Source organism: Chelonia mydas, chromosome 10 (genome assembly GCF_015237465.2).
Source record: "Chelonia mydas isolate rCheMyd1 chromosome 10, rCheMyd1.pri.v2, whole genome shotgun sequence".
Lineage (NCBI taxonomy): Eukaryota > Metazoa > Chordata > Testudines > Cheloniidae > Chelonia > Chelonia mydas.
The window spans coordinates 13,307,161-13,333,795 of NC_051250.2; the positions used below are offsets into that span (position 1 = coordinate 13,307,161).

Sequence of the window (26,635 nt, forward strand, 5' to 3'; positions counted from 1 at the left end):
CTGCTTCTCCTTCTCTCTGCTGTATAGCAGCAGGAATTGCACTCCTCAAAGGCATGTACCTATGAGGAGTGAGCATAGTGAGACCTAGAGGCTGGTCAGGGTAATCATTCGCTGGTGTGAATTGCAAGAGCTCTTGTCAGTATAGCTCTTAAATTCTGCTTCCTTGTATAACAAAAGGGCCAGAATTGGATTAAGACACAAACTAATTGCTGCGTCCTGCACATCCTCATGCACCATCAGCAGCAGGGGGCTCTTCCAGGAGATTTAGCTTACTGGAGTGGCTTTGCACAGAAGCTTCACCCTTCATTTTTATGCCGATCACTTAATCTTTCCCAAGGAGCAAAAATAGGTACAGATTTCTTTAAAACAATAATAAAATCAGAGGATCTTTTTCTGACTGTCATTTGGCTAGGGTAGAAATGCTAGGGAGCAGATTCAGTGCCAGATTCTGCCCTTGAACATGGCCAAGTTAAGGCAGAATTTGGCTTGGAGAATCCGCCAGTGTGAAATGGGGGAGACCTGCCCTTAGTTCCATGCATTGACCTACACCTACCAATGAAACCAGTGGGGATCACACATGTGACCAAGGGCAGAATTTGGACCCGGGGATGAAATGTCCAATCTTGATGGAAGAGGTTGTTCCCAAGTTTGTAGCAGCCTATGTAGTCACCTGCCTGATGAATGATGCATCATGTTGACGACAGCAGCTGCTAAGAGAAATGGAAATCTATGGGTCCTATCCTGCAGATACACTGCTACAAGATCTAGCACGTCCTTCCATAAGAAGCCCCAAAGGAGTGTTGCCATACATGTGTGCAGAATTGGGTGCTATTACTACTCTGTTGAACCAAAGATGGGTGAAAGAACCAGAGCTAAAATTGCTTAATTTTTTCTCTTTTTTTTTTTTTTTTCCCTCTCACAGTTTATGGCCACAAATGGAAACAATGTAGCAAAAGCAAGATATGAATCTAAAATACCACCATTTTATTACAAACCAACATTTCCTGACTGTCAGTAAGTAACTAAATATTTTCACTGGTAAACAGCATTTATTTGTTTGTGCAACTGCAGCCTCTGTAATATTTTAGTTTTCAGGGTGTGGTTTGGTTTTAAATTCCCAGCGGGGTTTCGGTTATAAAGGGCCTTGAGAAGTTCCATTCCTCTGGATTTATATGGTAGGCTACTCCATACTACGCATGAGATTTTATTTAATAACTACAGTTGGATGGGGCAGGGAAGAATCAATAGATTGCTCATTCCCTAGACTCGTCCAAGTTTCTAAGGAATTTTTAACTATGGTTTTTAGACCCTCCCCCACCTTTTAAAATAGCCCTTCTGCATGAAAACGTGGCCCTACCATCTGATATACTAGATGCTATGTTGTTGTTTGTAATACAAAGATGCTCTTTTCTGTAGTGCCAAAGCTATCATCATATGCCCAAGACATAATCTTCCAGGATAGGACAATAAAAGAGAGACTCTACATAGTACTGTGCGGGTAAACACTCACAATGGACTGGGATTATTACAGTGGTGGAATCCAACATGACAAAGGTGCCATAGTATGCCCAAAATTACTCTGCTTCAGCATTTGAAGGGAGGGGAGAAAATCGGTTTATACTGCTTGTCTGATTAGACCCATCTCTAGGGCCCGATCCCCCAAAGTCCAGCGTGCCCTTGACACCAATTGAAGACAGCACTCTGCAAGATTGGGCCCCTGGAAGGCAGTACTTCCAGGAACGAGGTTGTAGTGTTGGCCAATCGGCAAATGACAGCACCACTTTGTCACTCTGTCATGGATCGACATGGATGCTCCAGCTTTTAAATTGTCCCTTGGAGGAATCCCTTCTGTTTGGCAGACCTTCCCCTCTCCCCAAGGGGTCATACTTGTATTTAAGATTGGGCTACATGGTCTCAATGCCTGTGAGACTGAGCCTCTAGGCTCCAGCACTCCTGTTTCATGCCGGGAGCTCTGCCCAGTGAGTCCAACTGAGAGAGACTCCTGGTCAGGGACTTGTGCATCCTTCAGGGACCCATGTACCTCAGCAAGTATATGCAGTGACACCTGGCAGCTTTTTAAAAACAGAGTAGGGGTTATTAGTGAACTGGAACACAGCATCGGAAGTCCTTGGGTTAGCACAGAGAAAGGTTAAGACGTAGTCCATCTGGCCACGCCAGTGCAATCAGCCAGCCAAGCTGCTCTGGATTCCATTCCAGGCTCTGTCTCTCTGTTCCTTTGTCAGTCCAAGTTGAGGGCTCTGCCTGTCTGCAGAGGGCAACTCTTAACCCTACCACCTGCCATCTTTCCCTTTGTTCTCAAGCTGGGGCCTTGGCTCTGCTTCCCTGCTGAGAGTGGGGGAAATGATTGAAGGATTCACAGAAGGGCCCATATTAAATATCAGATCTGACTTCCTGCCTAAAGCAGACCTGAAAATACCTCCCAGTAAGTCCTAGACCGAACCCATGTGCATGATACTGCTTTTACTAGATTCTTAATCCTGTTGCTATGGCTGTTAAGAAAAGTTAGTTCTCTTAGTTTTCTATCTCTTTTTTTTCTTCAAAACAAATCTTCCATGGAGAGGAAGAGAGTGTATGGGATCCCTAACTGATTTCTCTTGTTGTGTGCTAGAATCTGTGTGTGTCTTTTTCTCCCCAACCCTTGTTTTAAAATACCAATGGTAAGTGTAGGATTTTGGAAGCACCAGGTTGAGTCTGTCTTGGCTTGGCACTAAAGAATTGTTCATTTGCAAAGTGTTACCAGATCATGATTTTGGTCTGATATGATTTTTGGTATCAGATCCCAGTACTTACAGTTAGAGAAATCATTTGAGTAAATCACTGTAAATGACCGCTTTAGAACAATAATGCTGTAAAATGGAAAACAACCTCATCTTGTTACTGTTCCTCAAAAAAGCCTGCTCCCTCTCAGAAGAGTGACACCAAACCATAAAACAAACAGCCTGCCCCCAGGGCACAATTGGAGCCCCATTCATCCTGGAGGGTAACGTTTCTAAGGACTGGTTAGGAAAACATCTCCCAAGAACCTAGAGTTGTGGCCATTGTATTCGTGGGAAAAATAACAGAATTCCGGCTGGAACACTGGAGCTCAGTCATCTCAAAAAGTCATTTCAAAGAGGGAATAAAGTGCGTCTTTACAAATTCATGATATTTCTACAATTTGCTACTTTTTTGCCCAAATTTTCTGCCTCTCCATAGAGGGAGCATGGCCCAGAGCCTTGATTACAGGGCCGGGCATTCAGAACCTGCCAGGATCTGTTCCTGCCTCTGCCTGACCTTAATGCTTTGCTTGCATGCATCAGATGTTGAGCCAGACCTTTTAAATGCTGCTCGTGTAAGTGAGTCCCATTAACGTCAATGGGATTTCCCCTGTGATGAAGAGCTACTTTCACAAATAAGTTTGGAAGACAAGGCCTATTATTTAATAAGGCCTCCTAGCCCCCCCGGGAAGTTACGTAAATGTGATTGCATCCCAACCGAGGTTTAGAGAAAGTGAAGTGACCTGTCCAAGGTCGCACAGCCCAGCAGTGACACAATCTGGTGCCACCTGCCTGCCATTCCCATGCTGAATCGACAAGACCCCCGCCTCCCCATGCAAGCCACTGAATCTCTTTGACCCAGTTTCCCCATTCACAAGTGGTGGCAATAATAATTTACATAATCATCCCCGAGGTTTCTCATACAGTTTTGATTGACCTTTGGTTAAAGACACGTCTTGGCTGGATTGCCAAGTTTTTGTTTACCCCTGGGGCAGTCCCTTCAGACAGGTTGCACTGTGCCGAAGGACGGGACAGGGCTCTTCTAAGAATGGTGTTGTTGACACCAAGCAAGGGCTCAGATAGTGTCTGGCCCCCCCAGGTGCATATGGAGAAGGGAGGACACAAGAACCTTCCCTGTTGACTTCCCAGCCACAGTCAAACAAGAACTCCTTCTTGTTAGACCCCCACAAAAGGCCATGCCACTCCTTTTCCCCCCTGGACAAGCCGAGCTGGCCAGCTATGGAGGGGAGCACCCCTTACTGAATGATTCAACAGCCTCCATCCTCTTACAGACCTGGTAACACCCTTGAAGCAGGTCTCCCAGAGTCCCCATTGGCATGGTGCAGCTCAGCTCATCCCCAGGGCTTAGCTGCTGTAGGAATGGTCGTCACCATTCAGCTCCGTGCATGTGCAAGAGGAAACTGCTGCTGATTTTCTCTCTTGCATTGCTGGACTGAAACTGCCAGTCTATTTACAGCTTCTTGAAAGATTCTGTACAAAACATTCGTCATGTTAATTTTCCTGATTTAGCCTCTCTTGTCATACAGAGGAAAGTGGTCTGAAATCCAGTCCTCCTACCAGCAAAGACAGAAATTACTTGATACCGATGCAATTGAGACTATAGGGTAGTCTGTAGCCAGAAGAGCAAACTGTCCACTCGAGGACCGATAGCCACGTCTGCAGCTGTTTCCAAGCCCAGTTAGTCTAGGTCTCTTAGCTGCATTTCAGGCTTGCCCGGGGAGAGCCTAACAGAGGCCAGATGCTGGCAGTGTTTCATTCACTGTGTTGTCTGTACTTACTCTGAGCAAAATTAGACAACACTGTGCTTTAAAATACACCTGGAACCCTGTCTACAAATGCACTTCATATGCTCTGTAGCGTCCTCTCAGGTGATTCCATGTGCTTTGGGTGTTTACATGCCAGCTTCTTAAACTGTGCTAGCAACATCAAGAATAGTAAGACAACAAGCCATTGTTCCTGGTGAAACTGGGAGAGGCTTTAAATAGTGTTTTTAAATTACAGGTGATGTACATGAGTGGCCTGGGGCAAGTGACCCTTAGAGAGGGGCTAGGATAGGAAAACAGCTATCGGTCATCTGGCAGCCCAAAGGAATCCAGGTCGGGTGTTCATTACTCACATTGATTTGCTACAGTATCTAGCCAACCCCATTTGCTAGGGAGCAGAGGCACTGCAAGCATGGAACGAGGGCTATTCAGGAAACAGTCACACATGGAGGGTTGTCTGAGCTGTGGTTGACGTGCCTGCTCCTGCAGCCTCTGATACCTGCAGCCTCCGACTCGCAGGAGTGGTCCTACTGGTAAAGGCTAAGCTCTGACTACTCCCTCTTCGCTATGAGCAAGGACTGCAAGGGTGAGTAAGGGTTTGTAGGATCATGCTCTAACCATATGTCTACTGCAGGGAGGGGGCCTCCCAGCCCTGGTAGACAGACTCACACTAGCTGGAACTAGCATGCTAAAAATAGCAGTGTGGACATTGCACTTCGGGTGGTAGGTCGGGCAGTGGCTAGAGCCCTCAAGTCAGGGGTGCCAGAACAGAGGGGCCAGGGGGCCATGGCCCCATCACTTTTAAAAGTGGGAGAGCATAGTCTTAAGGGAGAGCAGGGGAGGGGGATGGTGTAGAGAGGAGCAAGCGGCGTGCAGGGCCCGGGGAAAAGGGTGGAGCAGCGGGGAAAGGATTGGGACTCAAGGGGGAAGGGGCGGGGCTCCACTTCTCAGGAGCTTCTGGCATTCCTGCCTCAAGGCCACCTGAACCCCTGGGTCGGAGCTCAGGTGGCTAGCTCCCCCAGAGCTGCAACATCCACGCTGCTCTATTTAATGTGCTAGCTTGAGCCTCTCTAGTGTGAGTCTGTCTGCCTGGACTGGGCGGCTCAGTCCCAGCTGCAGGGTAGACGTACCCGAGGTGAGCTGTGGATGAAGAAGGAAGCATACCAATACTTATCAACAGAGGCAAAGACAAGTCTTAATTTGTTGACACAGCTGGCTGAAAACCGATTAGAAAAATACAGAAACGCCCCTCTGTATATGGCTTTACTTTCTGTGGATCTAAATCCACACCTTCACTCACTACTTACCAGCAGCAAGATCTTCAGATTGAGTTGTAATCCTACTGTGGCATGACTAATGCTATAAGTGAAATCTAGTGTGTTGCCTCAGTCTATACGTTTCTTTGGACCAGGTTTTGATCTTGGTTATTCAAGGCTTACGTTGATGTGAGTGAAATCAGCGTCAGGCCCTTCATCTTTAACAACATAATATTTTAATGAATCAGCATTCAGTGCCCAAGTGCTTCTGGTGGGAGTGCGGGACACATTAGATTTAAATAAGAGTACAAAGTACCATGGGCTGTTGCCGTACCTGGGGTATGATGAGATGACAAACCAGAGCGGTCAGGTGCTTTCAAATCATCCAAGAAACAGCAATGTCCCAGTAGGGTCCATGCCCTGGATAGTCCTAAGAATATAAAAAGAGATAATTATAGGTAGAAAAATAGTGGTTTCTAATATCATTGCTATTGTGCAGTTATAAGTACTTTAAAAATGTGTTCAGTCTTCAAAGCGCTGCTCTAGTTGAAAAAGCAACTATGATTATTTATTGATATTTTTTCCAGGTTTAATGTGCTCAATATACAGATCGTTAGATGCTCGCTTGTTCTGTTCTGTTTTTGTCTTTTCCCTTAACTACCAGCCCTGCAAACCCATGCTGGGCCCTGAAAGTGAAGCTGGGTCCTCCCCTGCCCATGCAGCAGCTGTAGCAGCATCAGTAATGGGGTTTCTGTGTGCCAAATTCTGCCCAATTTGTTTCCCTCTTGTCTATGCAATCCCATTGTTTTTAGATCATGCCATCAGTTACAACTGTGTAACTCTATTGCCTTAAGTGGATTTGCACAAATGTAACAGACTGGAATTTAGAAAGCCATTCTGTTGATGTTCTGCAAACAGAGCTAGGATCCAGCTTTCACACTCACAGCTGGTTTGCGTCTTCAGACCTCACAAGAGCAAACGCAGTAGACCATGTTTATGTCTCTGAAGGCAGCAGGTGTGAAAACATGTATGGAACTGATCTGCTAAGGGAGAAGACTATCTACCCATTTACATAGCCACTTTTGGGCCAAAGCCCAGTGAAGACAAGGGAAAGGCTCCCATGGACTTGAAAAGGCTTTTGGATTAGGCCTATTAAGCCAGGTTCTAGCGGTGCATTCTAACTTGTGGTGTTCTTTCTAGCCATGCCACTGTAGTCTGTCTATGTTAAGCAACTATTAAGAATGACTTCTAGCTTCGTAGAAGTGTAATTGTTTTGATTGCCCTTTGCACCAGCCATGAGATACCAGTGGTGGTTTGCGGAGGATGATTGATTTATTTGGTGTAGTCATTTTTTTTAGAAATAAGCAAGTGAGAACTTCTGAAACCATCATAAATGGGCATTAGCTAATATAGGTAGCTATGGTGACGGTAACAGTGTCTTCTACACTTTGTACAGCATTGAGCATGTTGTTGGGGCTCAATAAATCATCAGGATATGGAGCATTGCGGGAGCTCCTTTGTCTCTCAGGCCACATGCTTCTTTTAGCCAGGTCCCATGTTTGTGCTATTGTGAATTTTCCATACTTGAATCACACAACAGGTGGCCTTTTCACAAAAAACACATCTCTTTTTTATTATTATTTGGGTTTTTGTATCTTTAAGCAAGGCAGTTCTCACACAGAAGATGGAATTTGAAAATTGGCTTCCCCAGCCTGTTAAAAAGGGTGTTACAGGGGGACTGGATGGTAAGCTAAGCCACAGGGGGTCTGTGTCTGGTCAGATGAGCCTGTGGCACATGACAGTGGAAACTGTAGGCAATTAGCAGAAGTCTTATGTCAAACTTAAAAAAAAAAATCCTCCATTCTTATTTGCCTCTATGCGTCTTCTGTTTTGTAGTCTGAACACATCCCATTAGGGGTCTTTTCGCATTTCACCTAGGTATTCAGGTCCAACCTGAAGAGAAGCATCATACAACACTGGCACCAATTTGGTGCTACTACACCTAGCCAGAAATACCTCTGCTACATCGGCTTAAGCTGCACTGAGAAGAGGCAGTGAGGTCCAGTGACTGGGACCCTGGACTGGGAATCAGGAGAACTGGGTAACACTCCCAGTTTACCAGTGACTTGCTCTATAAGCACTGGCAAGTCGTATCCCATCTCTGTATGTGTTTCCCCGCTCACGCTCTGTCTGTTGAGACTGTGATCTGTCCGAGACTCTCTCTTGCTAAGTGTTTGTATAGCCCCTAGCACAGCAGGGCCCCAGCCTCAGTTTGGGGCCTCTAGGTCAGAGGTGGGCAAACTACGGCCCACGGGCCACATCTGGCCTGCAGGACCATCCTGCCTGGCCCTTGAACTCCCAGCCGCGGAGGCGAGCTCCCAGCCCCTCCCCTGCTGTCCCCCTTCCCCCGCAGCTATGCCGCTGTGCGGGTAGCGTGGCTGGCTCCGGCCAGGCGGCGCGGCTTCCAGTTCTGCCGCTCTGAGCGGCATGGTAAGTGGGTGGGGAGCGAGGGTGTTGGATAAGGGGCAGCGAGTCCTGGGGGGCAGTCAGAGGACAGGGAACGGGGGGGGGTTGGATAGGGGGTGGGGTCCCGGGGGGGCAGTTAGGGGTGGGGGGTCCCTGGAGGGGGCGGTCAGGGGATGAGGAGCGAGCAGGGGGTTGGAAAGGTCAGGGGTTCTGAGGGGGGCAGTCAGGGGGCAGGAAGTGGGAGGGGGTGGATAGGGGGCAGGGGGCCAGGCCGTTTGGGGAGGCACAGCCTTCCCTACCCGGCCCTCCATACAGTTTTGCAAACCCGCTATGGCCCTCGGGCCAAAATGTTTGCCCGCCCCTTCTCTACATGCTCTTGTAATACAAATAATATGTCCAAGTAAGTCCTGCTTGGCACACACAGTGCAGTCCTGGTAAGGCAACCAGCCGCATAGGTTGGTGCAAGAGAGGTAAGAATCTTCAAGGGCTGTGGGCTACCTACAGGTAGATGTGGGCCACAACACACTGCACATGTTGCAGAATTAACCAGTTGCCGTTCTCCATGGCTTTGCCGCCATGCTGTCAGCCGCTCTCTGTGCAAACCCTAGTTGTTATCAACGTATGGCCCTGAGGCACTGTTTCCAAATTGTCGCTTCGCCGGGTGAATGTTTCAGAAAGTTGTGAGCCTATGAAAACAACTGTCATGGAAACGTGACAATAGCCAATGCTACTGGAATCTGGTATCGATACTAACAAGATCTTCTTTCCCTTTAGCCATGAAACATTGTGGTTAAAGGGTTTCATTTTATACCTGACTCTTGCCTACTTACTAAGGTATTATGGCCAACATTTTCAAAAGTCACCATTGCCCAACTTGAGACATTGTAAAATGGCCTGCTTTCAGAGAGGGGATGCTCAGCACTTTCTAAATCAGAACTCTTTATGGTGTCTCAGGCTGGACACCCAGAATCACTGGTCACTTCTGAAACTCTTGACTGAATTTGGTAACTTCTACTGGCACGTGATTGCTTATAATCTACCCACTTTCCTCGATTCAGTGCTATGGAATCTTGCCCCCCCCCCCGCCCCATACAAATCATCTTGTCTTTTGCCATGAGTCCTAAAGATTGATTTATTTAATTCATGGAGGAGTTCTGGGTTACAAACAGTACAGATACACAGGCTGTTTCCTGCACGTTTCTAACCCAAATGCTCACCATTTTAAAAAACAATGCTGCTGTGAGCCAGATGTGGTGTTTAACTGGCCCGTCCCTATGCAATGACTTTAACTGAGCAGGTGTTTTTAACCAGAGTATAAGTGTTTTTTGGTTGCTTTTCTTTCTTCATATCTCCAAAAAGAAAAGGAGGACTTGTGGCACCTTAGAGACTGACAAATTTATTTGAGCATAAGCTTTCGTGAGCTACAGCTCGCTTCATCGGATCTGCTCAAATAAATGTGTTAGTCTCTAAGGTGCCACAAGTACTCCTTTTCTTTTGGGGGATACAGACTAACACGGCTGCTACTCTGAATTCTTCATATCTGTGACACTGAAGCTGGAGGGAGACCGTTTATTCAAGGAAAATTGGCATTGGATTAGAGCAAGTTGAAAATTTTCAGTCAAAATTGTTTCTTGATGGAAAACTGTGTTTTTGATTAAACAAAATTGTTTGTGAAACGTGTCTGCTTTCTGCGGAAACTTTTTGTCAGAAAAACCCAGCACCTGAAAACCAAACCTTTCAATTCAGAAAGGACGTTTCCCAAATCACAAGGCTTTGTTTTGGCTTGATTCAACATTAAACTACATCCTCATGAGCCACCACAGTGCTACATGGGAATCATAGTTTGTGTGCGTTATGTCCCTATCTCCTATGTGGGCTAGATTTTCTGGCTGAACTACATCTTCCATGATGCCTCAGAGGCAGGTGACTTCCATGATGCAAGATAGGAGACTTTGGGGCATCATGGAAGATGTAGTCCAACCAGGGAGCCTGGCAGTAAGGGAGACTGGGGGCATAAGGTACTCTAATTACACCTCCCATGAAGCACTGTGGCAGTGCAGGCAGATACAGTTTGTCAGACTGCTCCAAAATGGAATGTTCTGTTTGGATTGACCCAGTATTTCATTTCAGTGTTTCCCAACCAAAACTTTACGTTTTCAGCCAAAAGGTTTTGGGCTTTCAACAATAAGCCTAAATGTTCCATGGAATTTTTTTATTATTATTTTTTTGGATGAAAATGAATTTTTTTCATCAATATTTTTCAAGGGGAAAATACCCTATTCGCCAGCCAGCTCTTTATTGGACACTCCTGGTGTTTTTGCTTTATATTTTCAATGGAAAATGGCTTTGAAGCAGTGAGGAAGGGAGGAAGACATCTGTTTCTTTCCTATTAATTTCACCTCCATAAATATATTTTTCCTGTGATGTGGTATTTTTTAAAATGTTATTAGACAGAAGCTGTGCCAGCTACTTGCTTCATTTTAAATGGCATCTGACTCAGAACTAAAATGACTCAAATGACTCCATCTGGAACCTTTGCTGCTGTCCCTTTGACCTGAAACCATCTACTTTGTCAATGGCACATTCTCATTTCCAAAAGCAAACAAGTAAAAAAAAAAAAATTATGAGATTTCGAGTTCTCAAGCACAACGCCATCTGACCCTTTCTTTGACCTCTCGCTCTGCCATCTCTTTCATTCAGATGGAAGTTTTCCATTTATTTTAGTGGTAGCATATTCAAGACCTGTTCTGTTTTCTTCTCCTCCATTAAAGTTTGCTCTCATTTTGATTTTTGATTTCAGTTTGCTCTTGTGTTAATTACAGAACAAAGAGCCCATTACCATCCTTCTAGTCATTTGCCAGGAATGACACATTCCCTGTATCTAACAGTCTGGCAGACTTTAGGTGGGCTGTAAGTTTTGGATCAGATTGCAAAAGCTGTGTATCTTCTAAGTTTTGAAATAGAAATTGGATCATTCCTAGAAATATCAACCTCATTACAGGGCCCACTGGTCACTATAAACCTAATAAATGGCGGCCGTTATTTCTGCTTAGAGAACTCCTATTGATGTTAATGGGAGTTTTCCATATTCGGTCCTCTATTTGGCATGTATTGTCTGTCCCAGCTTCTTTAATTCTTTACTTCTTTACCCTTCAGTTCAGTTTATGTAGAGCCTACATCATGGTAAATACAGCTAAAATCAAACATGCAGAAATAAGTTTACAGCACATATGTAGAGCAGCCCCAAGGGTTCATTAAAGTGAAACATCGGTCTGATTCAAAGTCCAGTGAAAACGGTGGAAGGACTGCCATTGAAATCAGTGGGCTCTGTGTTCTGAAGCCTTCAATTAAGGCTTCATTGGTCCTAACCACTTACAACTCCCGCTGACACCAGCGCAGAAATCCAGCCCCTACTGAACTTAATAGGAATCTTGCCATTGAGTTCAATGGGTCCAGGATTTCCTTGGGAGTTGCAAATTATTCAGACCTCTCAGGATCAGGCCTTTACGGCCAAATAAGCATATAGAGTGCATCCTGCAACTGACCTGCTCATGCAGAGCCCTGATCAAACAGATCGGAGTCCCAGCATAATGGCTCATGAATTTGTGCACATCTGCAGGTGTGTGTAGAAACATAGATTCTTGAGCATTGCCAGTTTCATAGAAAATACAGAATTGTAGAAAAGTGTTTCCTAAGGCGTACGGATGACCTAAAATACCTGCTGTAGAATTTGCATTGTACAGTGAGGGGATGTGTTTCAAACTTGTGTACGTGAACCTAAATCCATATTTAAGCACCTACATAAGAAGCCTGACTTTCAGAAGTACGAAGCGGGTGCAGCTCCTATTGAAATTAGCAGACTCCACTGAAGTTAATGTGGGTGCTCTGAATTTTCCTCCCCAAGGTAAATTCTGACTAGTGTTGTTTGAAAAGTTTCAAAGATTCAGTTGTGATCAGCTTCTCAAATGTTCGGCTGTGGATATGACAGTATCTGAATGTGATGGTTTTTGTTGGTCCCTCAGTGTCTCTCTAAGCTGTACCACAAGTACCAGCCCTCATCCCCAAAAGGGTAGCAGGTGTGGAGGTTTTAGTTTGGCTGAGGAGATATTGGCCTTCTGCAACAGCCAAACTGAAGAAAATAGTAGGATAGTAAAATTAAAAGTATTTGTGATTACGTCGCGTAATAGGTCTGTAGCTTCCTAGATGGACATAGCCCTTTACAAACATAAGAAGACAAGATCTGTGCTGCTCTGTAGAGTTTACAGTCTGGATTACAGCTACAAACCTAACAATTAAGGATCAGATATGAAAATAAGACGAAAAGGGATTTGGAGGCAAAGGGGGAAAGGCAGATCCAATACATTTATATTGTAGTAATGCCTAGAGTTCCCAACTAAGATTGGGCCCAGTTGGCCTATACACTGTGTGTACACACAGGGTATGTCTACACAGCATGTGAAGGTGTAGTGGTAGCACAGTTAGGCATGCTCATGCTAGCCTAAATTTGGGTAGCCTGGGTAACAGCAGTAGTGTAGACATGGTGACGTGGGCTTTGGTATGGGCCAGCCCCCGGAGTACATATCCAAGTTCCCTGGCAGGCTTGAACTCAGGTGGCTAGCCCATGCCACCATGTCTACACTGCTGTTGTTACCTGTGCTTGCTAGATTAAAGATAGCATGGATGTGCCTACCCATGCTCCAGTGACACCTTCATTTGTGGTGTAGACACACCCATAGTGAGAGTCAGTTCCTGCCCCGAAAAGTTTATAATCTAAGTAGATAAAACAGACAATGGATGGGAGAAAAGAAATATCACTATCCCCACGTTTACAGACCAGGAAATGATTATATCTACAGATATGGATGAATATTCTCTTGTAAATTTGATTAAGTTGTTTGCTGCAGCTAGAAATGATTTTTTTATGATGAATTTTGTATTCATTTTCATAAGGAAACAAGTACAAACAAAAGATAAATGAATTACAGCTTGTAGCTGCTACCCAAATACTGCACATTTCACAGGCTATCCAATCAAATAATGCAATCACGCAACTTTACAACTTGTCAAAGTTGCAAGGCCAGACAATACAGAATCAGGCAATATTACACAGACATAATACATTAAGGTTGGGGTAACAATAAAAGAAAAAGACATACACAAAGAGGCAAACAACGAAAGGAAGGAAAAAGTGGATGGGAAGAGGGAGGGGAAAAGGCAGAGAGGTCAGATGCAATGGAAGTCTGATATCATTTGAGCTATCTCAGCATTCTGTATCCAAATATATCAATTTAAAAAAAATTAACACTTTTTTTCTCCTCTGAAGCATTTTTTGAGAATGAGGAAGTTATGCCAAGCAGATACTGTGTTTAATTTTCATAAAAGCATGAATACATATGTGCTCCTTCCATGCACACATTATTTATTTATTTATTTGGTCTCACAGATATGATGGGGTTGAAGTGCCATGAGTTCTGCAAATGATGAGCAAATCTAACCCGATACGAGGTCATTGCTGAGTGATACTCTTGCTGAGATCAGTATAACCTACTTCTAAATGTGCCCACAAAGAAACAAACTTGGAGTAACACATGGTGCTCTTAAGATTGTAGGTCAATAGACAATTAGGAACAATTAAAACAGTCTTGAGGCTACAGCAAATTCCAGGCCAAATACCCTCATTAATGCTAGCAGTCACTTTTTTATTTTAATTTATTTGTAATCTTTGATCTCAATGTTTTTCTGAAAATAAAGACCTTGTGTGCCGTATAAATGACACCAGTTTCCTTTCTGGAGATTTCAGTTGGAAATGTAGGGCATTTAATAATAGACGGATGGTTTTCTACAAAGTTTTCTGCTATGCGCTTCGAGTTCAGCTCTTTTACACTGAGGAGTACCTTCTCATCCTGATGCACAGAGATCTCTTTGCATAGGCTCCAGGCATTGAGAAGAGACGATACCTCTCAATCTTTAATTGCTGAAAAGTCAACCATTTAAATGCATTGTCATTGGCATGCCTGATTTCTGCTGTATACCAGCAGCGCTGAGACAATCTTCTCCTTTTGTTCCTGGACTGATCCCCCTTGTTAAAGAATTCAATCCGACAAAAGTATTTCCTGGCCTAGCATTCCAAATTGAAATGAAATAATATTTGAAATTACTCTTATGTTAAGAAGGACATCTTGCACTGAGGCTAGATGCTGAGTTACTCTGCTAATTTTTGCATATACATTTTTAAAAGTTCCATTAGAATTGTGTGCACAAGAATCAACTTGTGGTCTAACTGACAAACAGAGAAACCCAAGCCAAGCCAATGACTCCGGCTCATGTACAGTTTAATTTTTGGAGGGCTTTCAACTTGCACTCACATTTCCATTGAAGAATTAATGATCATAAATTATTTTTTAGCTTATTCTGGACTATGTCTCCTTTTCTGTGTTTTTTTTTCAGACTGCTACGAGAACAGTGGATCAGAGCCAAATATGAAAGAAAAGAATTCATTTACACTGAGAAGCAAGAGCCTTATTCTGCAGGTAGTGAAAGAAATTCTCAGCAGATGATTTTTGCTGTGTACAAAAGCATCCATTTACTTTCCATGGTCTCCTTTTCTATAACATTGAAAAATTACAGCTCCCTAGAGAGGAGGGGAAAGTGCAACTCCTTGGGAAAAGACTCCCCTTGGGGTTGGGTCGAGACTTCAGAGTCCGATTCAAAGCCCGATGAAATCAATGGAGGGGTCATTTCATTGACTTCAGTGGGCTTTCGGCCATGCATGTGACCAACAAATAAAGTACAAATAGGATACTTTCTGGTTGCTGGGTGTGTTAATAGGAATTAAAATATAGGTCACTACTTGGTAAGGATATGACCAGGAAGAGTTTTCCTTTGGGAATGATGAAGTGGGGTTATTAACTCATTTGGTTTTGTTGTGATGTCTTTGCAGATAAGTGTTTGGGGGCAATATTTTTAAATTGTTTTTCATGCAAGGTGACTGTGTGTGTGTGTGTGTGTGTACATGTACGTACCCACAGGTACCTGCTCTTGTGGTTAGGGTCAAAAATTCAGCCAACGTTTAAGTGCCATTAAATGCAAGTTGACTGTTGTTTTTAACAAAAGAAATTGGGGGTTTATTCTTTAGAATTATCTGATAGCTAAGCCATCTGATTTGATTCAGAAGTCATGGGATCCACCCCACCTCCCCATTAACTTCAGGCCAGGAGGTTATTACTTATGTATATAGGGACTGATCCTTCTCCCATTGCAGTCAATGGTAAAACACCCATTGTCTTCAGTGGAGCAGGGTCAAGCTCATGGCATAACAAGTGTACCATTGAAAAGGCTTTCCATGCAGCCATTGAAGTCCCTCCTCCAAATAGTTCCAATCAATGCACGCAATACAATACAGCGAGGAACTGTGGAGTTTGTAGATAGATTGACTTGTGGAGCAGATGGATCTTCAGAAGAATTTGTTGGGGATCTTTTTAAGTGGAAGTATGGAATTTGGCGAACATTACTTTTGAGGCTGTTGTGGGTGACGTGAAAGGAGACATAAAATTGGCTGGTTTCCTGTTCTTTTCTTTTCATCAGATGAAGGTGGCATTGAATTTATTCTGTATTTATACTGTACTTTTTTTTTCTTTTGGTTTTTTTACACCAGCTATGTGCATGGATGGCGCCGGAATAATTATATTAACAAGGACCATGTTAGTGATGAAAAGGTTAAAATATTAATTTCATGCTGCTTGTGGAGCCTAATAATAAGCAGGTAGCACCTGCGGTTTGCTGCTAATAGAGCTACAATTAAAATCTGACCTCATGTATACCCAGCTTATGTTCAAAGAATTTCTGCTATGCCATTTTATGGTTATATGTCACTATAGGTAATGTACATATTAGAGTGAGCGAGAGAGAGAGTGTGTGTGTGTGTGTATATGTATGTATAAAAGTGGAGTATTTCAGATTTTCAAAGCTGCCTAGCAGATTTATATATAGTCTGTTAATTTTAATGGATGGGGGGTGTGTGTGTGTATATATATTTATATATATATATAAATCCCCTAGGCAGCTTTGAAAAATATAAACTAAGATATGTACAATACACACCCACAGAGTAACACTTTACTGTCCACGGAATATTAATCTTTAGTGTTAACGGACTTTAATTACATGCCTAACTTCAAACACATGAGTAATTCCACTAACTTTCATAAAATGACTGGTGTTTAAAGTTAAGCGTAAGAAAGAAAACATAAGAATGGCCATACTGGGTCAGACCAAAGGTCCATCGAGCACAGTATCCTGTCTACCGACAGTGGCCAATGCCAGGTGCCCCAGAGGGAGTGAACCTAACAGGTAATGATCTAGTGATCTCTCTCCTGCCATCCATTTCCACCCTCTGACAAACAGAGGCTAGGGACACCATTCCTTACCAATCCTGGCTAATAGCCATTAATGGACTTAACCTCCATGAATGTATCCAGTTCTCTTTTAAACCGTGTTGTAGTCCTAGCCTTCGCAACCTCCTCAGGCAAGGAGTTCCACAGGTTGACTGTGCACTGAGTGAAGAAGAACTTCCTTTTATTTGTGTTAAACCTGCTACCCATTAATTTCATTTGGTGGCCCCTAGTTCTTATATTATGGGAACTAGTAAATAACTTTTCCTTGTTCACTTTCTCCACACCACTCATGATTTTATATACCTCTATCATATCTCCCCTTAGTCTCCTCTTTTCCAAGCTGAAAGCATGTCCGAAGCATGTGCTTAAGTGCTATGCTTTGGATTGGGGCTTAAGTGTTTTGAGAGTTCTAAATAGATATTGTAGCAAGGACTCAAACAGGAGTTAATTTTAGCTGCATATTTTACAGGCGTTGTCTGATAACTTCATTAGTCAGGAAAAGCTATGCATTGTTTAAGCACATATTGATGCACTCTGGTTTTTTTTGCTTTTTTAAAAAATCTTCATGAAAAATTAAATAGAGAACAAAGTAGAACAATGAGACATTTTTAAATGAACATCACAACCATTTCTGTCAGTCTCTGGACAAAGGAATGCAACTACATGCATATGCATTGCTTTATGCTTTTAGCTTGTCTTTTTTTGGGGGGGAGGAGGGGAAGAGAATTTGTCACAGTTAAGACCTGACACAGGCCCATGTATATTAGCTACAAATGTAAACTAGAAATATTAGCCAAGATCTGCAGCTATGGCCAATGAACGCACAATACAAATCAGCCATGGGGTTGCAAAAAAGTTTGTTAGATACATTACTGTCCCTCAGTCCTAGGCCTGCTGCATGCCAGTTTGGTCATGTGGCACAAGGTAGAGCAGCCTAAGAGCTGCTCTAATTTACACTGCCTGCAAATGGCTCCAAGATCAACTGCCGTTTGTCAAGACCGAGGAAAATCCTGAGTGGAGATGGTTGAAACTTGGAATCTTCAGTTCACTGGAAATTTCAATATTTATTCTTGATCCAGATCAGAATGAATTTTCAAAATTTCCCATGAATCAGAATTTCCAAAAGATTTGAGTTCCAAAATTTCATTTTAATGTGTTCATTGTTATATTTATAATTTTTACATTATTTCATAACATGGCAGTACTAGTAGTGTCTAATATGTGCCGCTGACTTGTCATAATATGATGTAATACTTGAAATAGTCTTTTTATTTATTAGTTTTCAATCATTAAAGGCAGTTGCTGCTTAGTACACATTGAAATATTTCATCTTGTTTTTCTAGATCAAAGTTTCTACTGTCCCTATTCCTATGAAACAGTTTGACGCTTTGTGTCAACGACTCAACAGAAGCCACAAATTATGCACTGCTGCTACTGACGTGTTCATGAAATAACGTGAAAGTAATTTGACACTGACAAAAATCCATCCAATAAAATTATGAAGCAAAATTTTGGAGTTCTGAAATGAAATTTCATTTCCGTATTCATGAACATTTGTCCAGAGGAAAAAGCTTTTCGTTTGAGAATATTTCTTCCCATGGGACTGTTCTTTGAAATCAGCGCAGTTTCCGAAATGATTTGATTTTGAAGAAAATGGCATTTTTCATCGAAAAAAACGGTTTCAGTGCAACACTTCCAACCAGCCCTAGTCCCGACCACACTGCATGCTCCGGCCATTCCCCTCCCACCAAATGCCAGGGTGACGTGGCTTACGAACCACAACACCAGTTTGGTCAATTCCTCATGTGCTGGAATGAGCAGTATGTGGCTGGTGGCCCATGCTTATGGCTTCTTTGCACTGCAGGAACACATCAGGGGATCTGGGCTGCTGGTGTTCATTAATGACCTCATATACAAAAGGTGTCTTATATCACAACCATCTCACTGGAGTGTGCATTTTCCCTCTTTTGTCTTCCATGTGAAGTTATGTTTTCCCCCTTAACACTATGTTTGACTATTTTTCTCACCATTCTGAATTCCCTGGAGAGGCGCTAGATTGCCAGTTTCCAAGTACGAAACATTTTGCTACTAATAGAGACATCAAGATCCATTTCCTGGTGTTCGCTGGAAGATTTAATTCCATCTTCCAATCCCAGGGGCAATTTTGTGCTCTAATATCTTTGCGATAATTGCATATAAAATAGGAGAATGCTCTTCTTTCAGTAGCTCCAAGCGAGGTCCTTTTCCAGCCAGTCTAATAACGAGAAGTATTTTTTTGAAGCCCTCATCAGAAATTCAGCTTCCTCTGTTTCCGAACAGCCTTTGGGGAGAGATTGTCTAGAGTCTGTAAATGCCAAACAAAAACTACTGCAGCCTGACTGACAGTCACAGCTTAAAGGAGTCTCGGGACTGGAATGTCAGATGTTGCAAGTCAGGACTGAGGTGCACAGGGAAGCAGGAACAGAGTCTGCCAGGAGGATGTGAGTAAACCCTACAGCTGCCAGAGAGCAAGAAGAGGAAGGACCCAAGGCTGTGCAGGGAATATAAGGTTCCATCGCTGCTCCCATAGAGGTTTTGCAGAGCCCCTGAGCCAGCTGTCGTTGGGTCCCTTTGCTAGGTTAGTCTGCCTGGGGGGATAGGAGTGGTGAGGTGGGGGGGAGAATTCACTCTTACAGCCAGAGTAAGATGGGACTTGCACTGCTGCTCTGATTTCATACCCCAAGTGCCATCAGAGCACGTCCCCACCCATCTTATCCCCCCGAAGGGTCTGCAGGTTTCAGAAATCAACATCCAGTGTACCTAGTTTAACGTTCATTAAAATAAATCCTTCTTTCTGCAGGTGCAAGGCCTCATGGTGTTCCCAGCTACATCCATATCTTTCAGCTCCCAGGCTTTGATTCTCCCCCGCCACACACGCGCACCACACTCTGATGGTTTCATTGCTTCAGAAGAACCATCGTTAATGGATATATGAGCCCCACAGATTTTAGAGTGAGGAGTCAGTTCAAGTTCAGATGGCGCAGGAAGATTAGCAAGACAGCAATTAAATGCTTCAGTGATCTGCTATGGATACTTAACTGAGTTATACCTTTGATCTGCGGGAGCTGTTTAATTTCAAATGTAGTATTAGAGCTAAATAATTTGTTCACCCTCACCAAATTTTGAGGCAAAGAACTATTTGCATCTCAGTAATTTAGATTAATGCCGAAAGTTTGCATTCCTCCGGCAATTGAAACATTCGTTGCACAGTGACATATAATGATACTAGTTTTAAAGTGTCTCATATCATTGTGTGTGGTTCAGCCTGGCTTAGTTCCTTTTGATAAATGAGCTGATTAAATTACTGTCAGTCTACAGATCGTTATTCCCTTTAACTCAGTTTAATGGAGCATGAGTTCTGAATTTGTTTGGAACTCAGATGGAGATAATCCCAAACAAAGTATAGGGAAGATCTGGAATCAGAAGTCATCAGATAGGATTTCACTTTTCGTTCAATCATTTTGAAAAACTTAACATTTTCCCTTGGAATATCATAGTTAGCTGTCGGCATTTAGGGGAACATTTTCAAAAGAGCCTTAATCCCACTGAAAGCCAAGTCACATAGGTGCTTTTGAAAGTGTTACCCTTAATCAGCTGCATGTATATTTGTGACCAAGGAGAAGTATGGTGAGAGGAGGGAGGGGGTGCCAGCTTCAGGGTTAAAAGTATTACAATAGTTTGAAGTGATGAAGGTTGCAGCACTTGGTGCGTGCTGGGCAAAGAGCAGGAGAACGGTGTGGATGTATGGCTTGGAGCTGGTGATGGATACAAATGGGAAAAGTTAACTGATCTGAAAATGACCAGCATTCCAACTGTCCCTTTTATTGTCCCTGGGTTCCTGAATAAATCACTGCCTGGCCAGTGCTGTTTGTATGCTGTGTTACTGTGCATGCTGAACCCTAAGACAGGTAAAGGGGATACTCCTGGAGGATGCATGTGTAGCTCGTCTTTGTACTTGCTTTAACATAAGAAAACAAGAAGGGAGAGCTGGTGATTCCTGTCTTCAGTGGGTAGTAAGTCACTTGATCCTTGCAAGGAGAAATGACTTGACTTCACTGTTAGGATCTTTAAAGCATCCATTCAAAGGCTTGATATAGTGAGTGCTCTCTCTGAGAGGGCTAATCTGTGTCTTGGGAAGCTAACAGAACTGCCTCTGTATATGTGTTTGCCGAGGAAGGCAGTAACATCTCTTTCTCAGCTCTGCCTGTTAACCAGCGTTAGGATTTAGGAGTCCAGCACATTAATGGGATCCCTGCCTGTAACGTACACTGTACTTTCACCTGTACAGGCAAATGCAACCAACCCTATGCACATCAGTAATTTTATTTAACAATTTTTATCCTATACTCGTAGGATCAAACAAAATGAATCTATTGTCTAACTAAACACTTTCCCCAGCCAACTAGAATGAAATGATTGACGGCAACTAAACCAGCTTTAAATGTTCCCTCCAGCTTTCACTCTTGCTTCCCTTGTCCTTATCCTATTGCCCTTCTCTGGTGGGAGCAGCCATCCTTCGCTTCCCTCCCCGCCTCCTCCTGTTTCATCATCATCATGCATCTTATACAGGCTGAGATTTTTCAAAGATGCCTAAAGGTCAGGTGCCTAACTCCCTTTTGCTGTGGAGATCACAACCGATGCAGTAGAGATGTTCTGTTTGGGGATATGTAGACGCTATAGTCACTAGCTTTCATCTGTTTTGGCAAGATTTAAGATCATCTTAATCTTGGTGGCTGACACGGCAGTGCTGCCTTATAGGACAAGAGGCAATGTTGTCAGGAGTCAAGGCTTGTTGGCGCTACAGCTGCTTATTCTCTGTGGGATTTATTTTGCCTTGCGATCGCTCTGCAGGAGATGGCATTATAGATGCTCCAGAATGTTGTAGCCTGGAACATGATAAACTGAGCGGGGCAGATAAACGAATGAAGCATATATGGGACAGAATATATATATAACGTATCGCTAGGGAAAAAAAAATGAGCCCTCTTTGCATTCCAGTGTGTAAAATGGAAGGCTGATTTTAGAAGGCTCCAGTTATCCAGGCCCTTGAAACTTACCCCTGATTATCTTCTGGCTTTCACTAAACCATTCATGTCAGGGCTGTCATTGTGTTGCTACTAAGGTAATGCCCTAAGGCTGAGGTCCTGCTGCGGTGTGAGATGTTGTGAAGCTTCACGACGTTGCGCTGAGTGTAAGAAGCACTGCATAGTTCTGTCAATGCCTGTGCTTAAATCCTGTTGATCTTGTTGTGAGTTACACATATTACAAAAACCATGCCTGGCTAGTACAGTTGTAGCCCCAAACACTGCCGTGTTCCTCTTGTGAGCTGTACTGTTACAAACCATTGCTGTAGACCACTGGAGCACTGTCACTGAAGTGTATTCATAGCACCACTAGGTGATAACTATGGGCAGTCAGGGCACAATTGTGTATTAGCTGCACTGGGGGTTGAAGAAAGCTGTAGGGGCTGAGTGGAAATGGCGTGGGGGTGGGGGTGGGGAGGGGTTGGTGCAGTACCCTCTCCGCTTCTCTCTACGTCCTTTTGTAAACTTGACCAAAGGAGTGGATGTGCCGAAGGGAAGGAGGGAGCGGGGCAGAACCCATAGCACTCTGTCTCCTCCCCAGCTGGCTGCAGCTGGGGTAACCCGGAGCAGTCCTGGGGCGTCCCCAGCCCCACCTATGCTAGCTGTAAACTCAGCACAGCTTAGGACAGAACTCCCAAGTATTTTGTCTGCCAAAGTGATGCTGGTGTAGAATGTAGATGAGAGATCTTCTGCCATCTGCTGGTGTAAATGTGGTTGGGCAAAATTAGTGAATACAAATACCTTGCATCATATTTGTATGTGGCAGGTAACGGGTAGCAAGGACACGACACTTCTGGTGTTTGTGTGTGTGTGGGTAAAACAATCTCTGTGGAGAGTGGGAGAGGAAGGATTTCCCAGTGGTCACAGCTCTAGCCTGGGATGTAGGAGATCGACATCCAGTTCCCTGCTCCATCACGGATTTCCTGTGTGACCTGAGACCGTCCCTTAGTCTCTCCGTGCCTTAGTTCCCCCTCTGTAACATGGTGATAATAACACTGTCCTGCCTCACAATTAAGTATATTAAAGCCTGAGAGCTGCTATTGAAGACTGGGGTATCATAGAGTGAGTGCCAACAAGGAGAGGGGGACATTTTAAATGTTACATACCCTATTACCATCCAAACGCATATGCTTAGTAATTGGATCACATACTGCTCTCTGTTAAACTGGTGTAAATGCCGAGTAGCTTCACTGACTTGCACTGGTGTAAGAGAGAGAAGGATCTGGCTCATTGTTCTTAAAGGGTCAGCGTTCCGGGTATAGGAAGGAGAAATCCCATTGGTGAGCTACAGACACGGGAGAAATATGGACTGCTCAACAGTTTACCTGGTGTAGAGCTTTGTTATTTAATAAAATCATCAACACAATTCAAGAAAGTGACTTGTGTGTTTCAAATCAGAGGGTGCAAGTGCTTTTAAATACAACACAAACTGACAGTAAAACAGCTTCATCTAATGAAAAGTTCAGCCTTCTGCAATTTTACTATGGAATTTAATGTAGTGCCACTTTCTTGTTTGTTTGTTTGTTTTTTAATCCTATAAATCACATTGTTGTTAATTCCCAGACCCCCTTTACCAGGTTACAGAAGAACAATCAATGATAGGAGAGGATTTAGTGGCAGGAAAGGTGGATAATTGCGCTGCTACCAAACCTGTGTGCTGGCGTGAAATCGCTCTAACAGAATAAGAAACCTGTGGGCTTCCCTTAATCACTCCCTTCATTGTTACTAAGGATCCATAATGAGACATTTTGATTTCAACAAGCTTCAATCCAGACGCTGAATTGTCACAATCATTTGCCAGGGAAGGGGTGTAACGATCAGTGTCCATCTTTATGTAGAAGTCACCTTTCATTACTAATAAGCCACCTTGAATCATAGCAGGCCAGATCCTCAGCTAGTGTAAATCCAGGTAGCACCCTTAAAATCTATGGGGCTGCTTGGATTTGTGGCAGCAGAGGATCTGAAATGGGATCTTTAAGGTGGAAGCCAGAGCAGGTGGATGTGCATGTGACTAAACACACAGAGGATGCTATATCATATTATATAACGTGGAGGAGGTGTTTATAGCATGGGCCAATTTTTACTCTATTCAAGCCTATTGAAGGCAATGAGTGGGTGGAACTGAAGGCAGTGTTTAGCTGCGTATATGCATGCACTTCCATTACACTTTTCCCAAATGTTATATAAAATAATAGCGTATGTTAGTTCATATGTTGGCTATATGAATACAATATTAATGTAGAATTTTGGAAATATTACAACACCCCAAAATACCAGCAAAATCTCTTACTCTGTACTGGAATATTATCTGTTTTCTGCGCCAAAAGATTTTCATGTGACTTGGGAAATGTAGCTGGAATTCTTTCCCATCTGCACTTGAATTTGAAGGAGCCTTTGGTGGAAAGGAAATAGAGAAAATGCCTGAACATAAATACACTCCTCTTGGCTATGAGAAAGATGCTCTTATTAGCTCTGTCTGACCTGCTGAGACCCGGTGCAGTTTATTTTGGGCCTGATCAGACAAAGTGGTGAGGAGCATAGCAGCTAAACCCCAATTATTTTAGCCGCCAGACCTCATCCTCTGTCTCGGACCTGACTGCCACTAACTAGTGAAAGAGCGAAGTGTCTGAGCAACACATTGTCTCTAACCCACTGCAGCCTTGTATGTTTGTTATATTACACACAGCCTCAAAACCGAAGCTCCTCTCTCCTCCTCCTAGCTTCTCAAGCTGTGTGTGAAGGCTGAGCTGAAGCAAAAGAACAAACAAGCCCAAGTGATAATCTAACGAGGGCAAATCTTACTACTCATCAGACACAGCCCATAACACAGGATGGGCTATGTTAACCAACCAGTGCAAAGAAAATAAAGCACAATCTGGGAGGCACAAAGTCATTTGTCTAAATGTGAATGCCCAGGGTTCTTAAGCAAATGCGAATGCAAAGGGAGCTTGCAATGATATCCGAACCAGCACATCCGTCTTGGCTATGCAAACGTTTGTGCAGTACAGTGCGAAAAACATGCATAATGCCTCACTCTTACAATTGTCCCTAAAGCCCAGCAGCGGAAACGTTAGAGTAAGAAACATGGTAATTGATGAGGGAGGTAGATAAAGAGATGAGTTGTTGGTAAGAGACCGTGTCAGTGTGTGGAGTTAGATGTTGCCTGTGGGTGGGAGAGAAGAGCTGGTTGTGAGCTGTGATTTTAAAAAAGGATGAGGAAGCAGAGAGGACAGAGGTGGAAAGACTGTTACAGCTCCTACTGCAGGTAGGTAGGACTGGAAAAGGAAAAGGAGGACTGAGATGAGGCTAGAAGTAGAGTGCGATGGTCATTTTTGAATGACATTTTTTCACTGGAAAATGCCAGTTGTTCAAAACTGAACCTGTTCACAGGAAAAGGCCAGTTTTGACAAATTTCTCATTTCAAAAAATGTTTCAAAATTGTCAAAACATCCCATTTCAACACTTTCAAAATGAAAAAATTCTCTTTTAGGGGTTGAAATAACTTCATTTTGAAACTTAGGTTTTAATTTATAGTATTAAAAAAAGACAAAGAGGAGAAAAATGTAAAAGCTCAAAATCAGAAGGAGACATTTTGAAATTATCTAAATGAAACATTGTGCTTGATCCAATCTACAATAATTTTAGGAGTTTTGGTGAGTGAAAATTTTTGACTTTTTGGGTTGGGGGAAAAATTCAAAATCTCAAATCACAATGCAGGGAAAACATTTCCTGCCCGCCTCTAGGTAGAAGATGAGGGCAGACTGGGGCTGTCTCTCCAGATGAACTTTACAAGTTCAGAACATAGCAGGCAAGAAGGTAATCAGAATAATGGAACTTTAAGGATTATGATGCAGCTGTTTCCAGGAATGCTGGGATTTGTGCCCAACTTGTCAGTGACATACAGCATGCATTTTTAGCCCTGGTGGTTTCATGAAATTGTCACTGGACTGATCACTGGTCATAAAGAACAGGCCATGCTTTCAGCACAAGGGGTAACACCATCAGGCAGCAGAGTTTCTAGTTGGAATTGATGTCCAGAGGGGTAGGGGGGTGGTTGCAGAATAGGCTACCTAAGTCAGTGATGTTCTTGGGTGGAAGAGCTCTGCTCAGGACAGAAAGCTGCAAGCTGAGATGAAGGGTGTGTTGTCATACTGTCAGCAAGCTTTTAGATTGCAACCCACAGGAGAAAAGTAGTGAGAGAGAGGAAAATCCATACCCCAGCTAGGGAGATATTGAATAGAGAAGAGAGAACACCGAGGTTAGAGGGAAAGAATTTTCGCCAATGTCTTTCGTTCTCTCTCACTCTGCTTCCCTACAATATAGTCTATGTATACTTGGCTGCAGTTCCTTTGGCAGGAGGGTCAAAGCAAAAGAGAAAATGATGCTTGGGGAAAGGTCTTTGTGAAAGAGACTGCTGCAAAGTCTCAATTTTGGACCCTCGAACGGTGTCAAGTGTAGAAACCATTTGTTCATTCTCGTTTCTGCAGTAGATGCTGGAAGTAGCAAATTGTTCCATGCACTGTACTAGCACCGTACACTGGCTGTGAGGAAGGTGCACCAATACAGTTGAGATTTATGTCCGAAAGCATGCAAGCTTCGTGCACAAGATCTTGAACAATTGCTTGTGAAACAACTCTATTTGCAGCAGCAAAGGAGTGTGCTGTTCACAGGGGAGACTGTTTAGCGGTTAGTGCTCAGAATTAGCATCCTGGGTTCTGGTCCTTAACCTATCCCTGACTGGCTAGTGAGCCTGAGCAGCATGCTTGTGTGCCTGTATGTCCAGTTTATCCATTTGGAGAGTCACACTTTCTCTCCCATGCACAAGTGTTGGTATGC

General features: G+C 43.4%; 1 protein-coding gene across 4 annotated transcripts in view; it reads left to right on the forward strand.

Moving 5' to 3' along the window:
* ADAP1 (ArfGAP with dual PH domains 1) overlaps positions 1–26,635 on the forward strand; it is a 105,025-nt gene that overhangs the window by 21,759 nt on the left and 56,631 nt on the right. For 2 of the 4 annotated variants that reach the window (XM_043523899.1, XM_007065360.4), the window contains exons 3-4: positions 923–1,014; positions 14,731–14,813. In XM_043523899.1, the coding sequence (XP_043379834.1) occupies positions 926–1,014; positions 14,731–14,813 (172 nt within the window). In that variant the 5' untranslated portion in view covers positions 923–925. The remainder of the gene's footprint in view (positions 1–922; positions 1,015–14,730; positions 14,814–26,635) is intronic. The other 2 variants (XM_043523900.1, XM_043523901.1) reach the window with 1 other exon arrangement.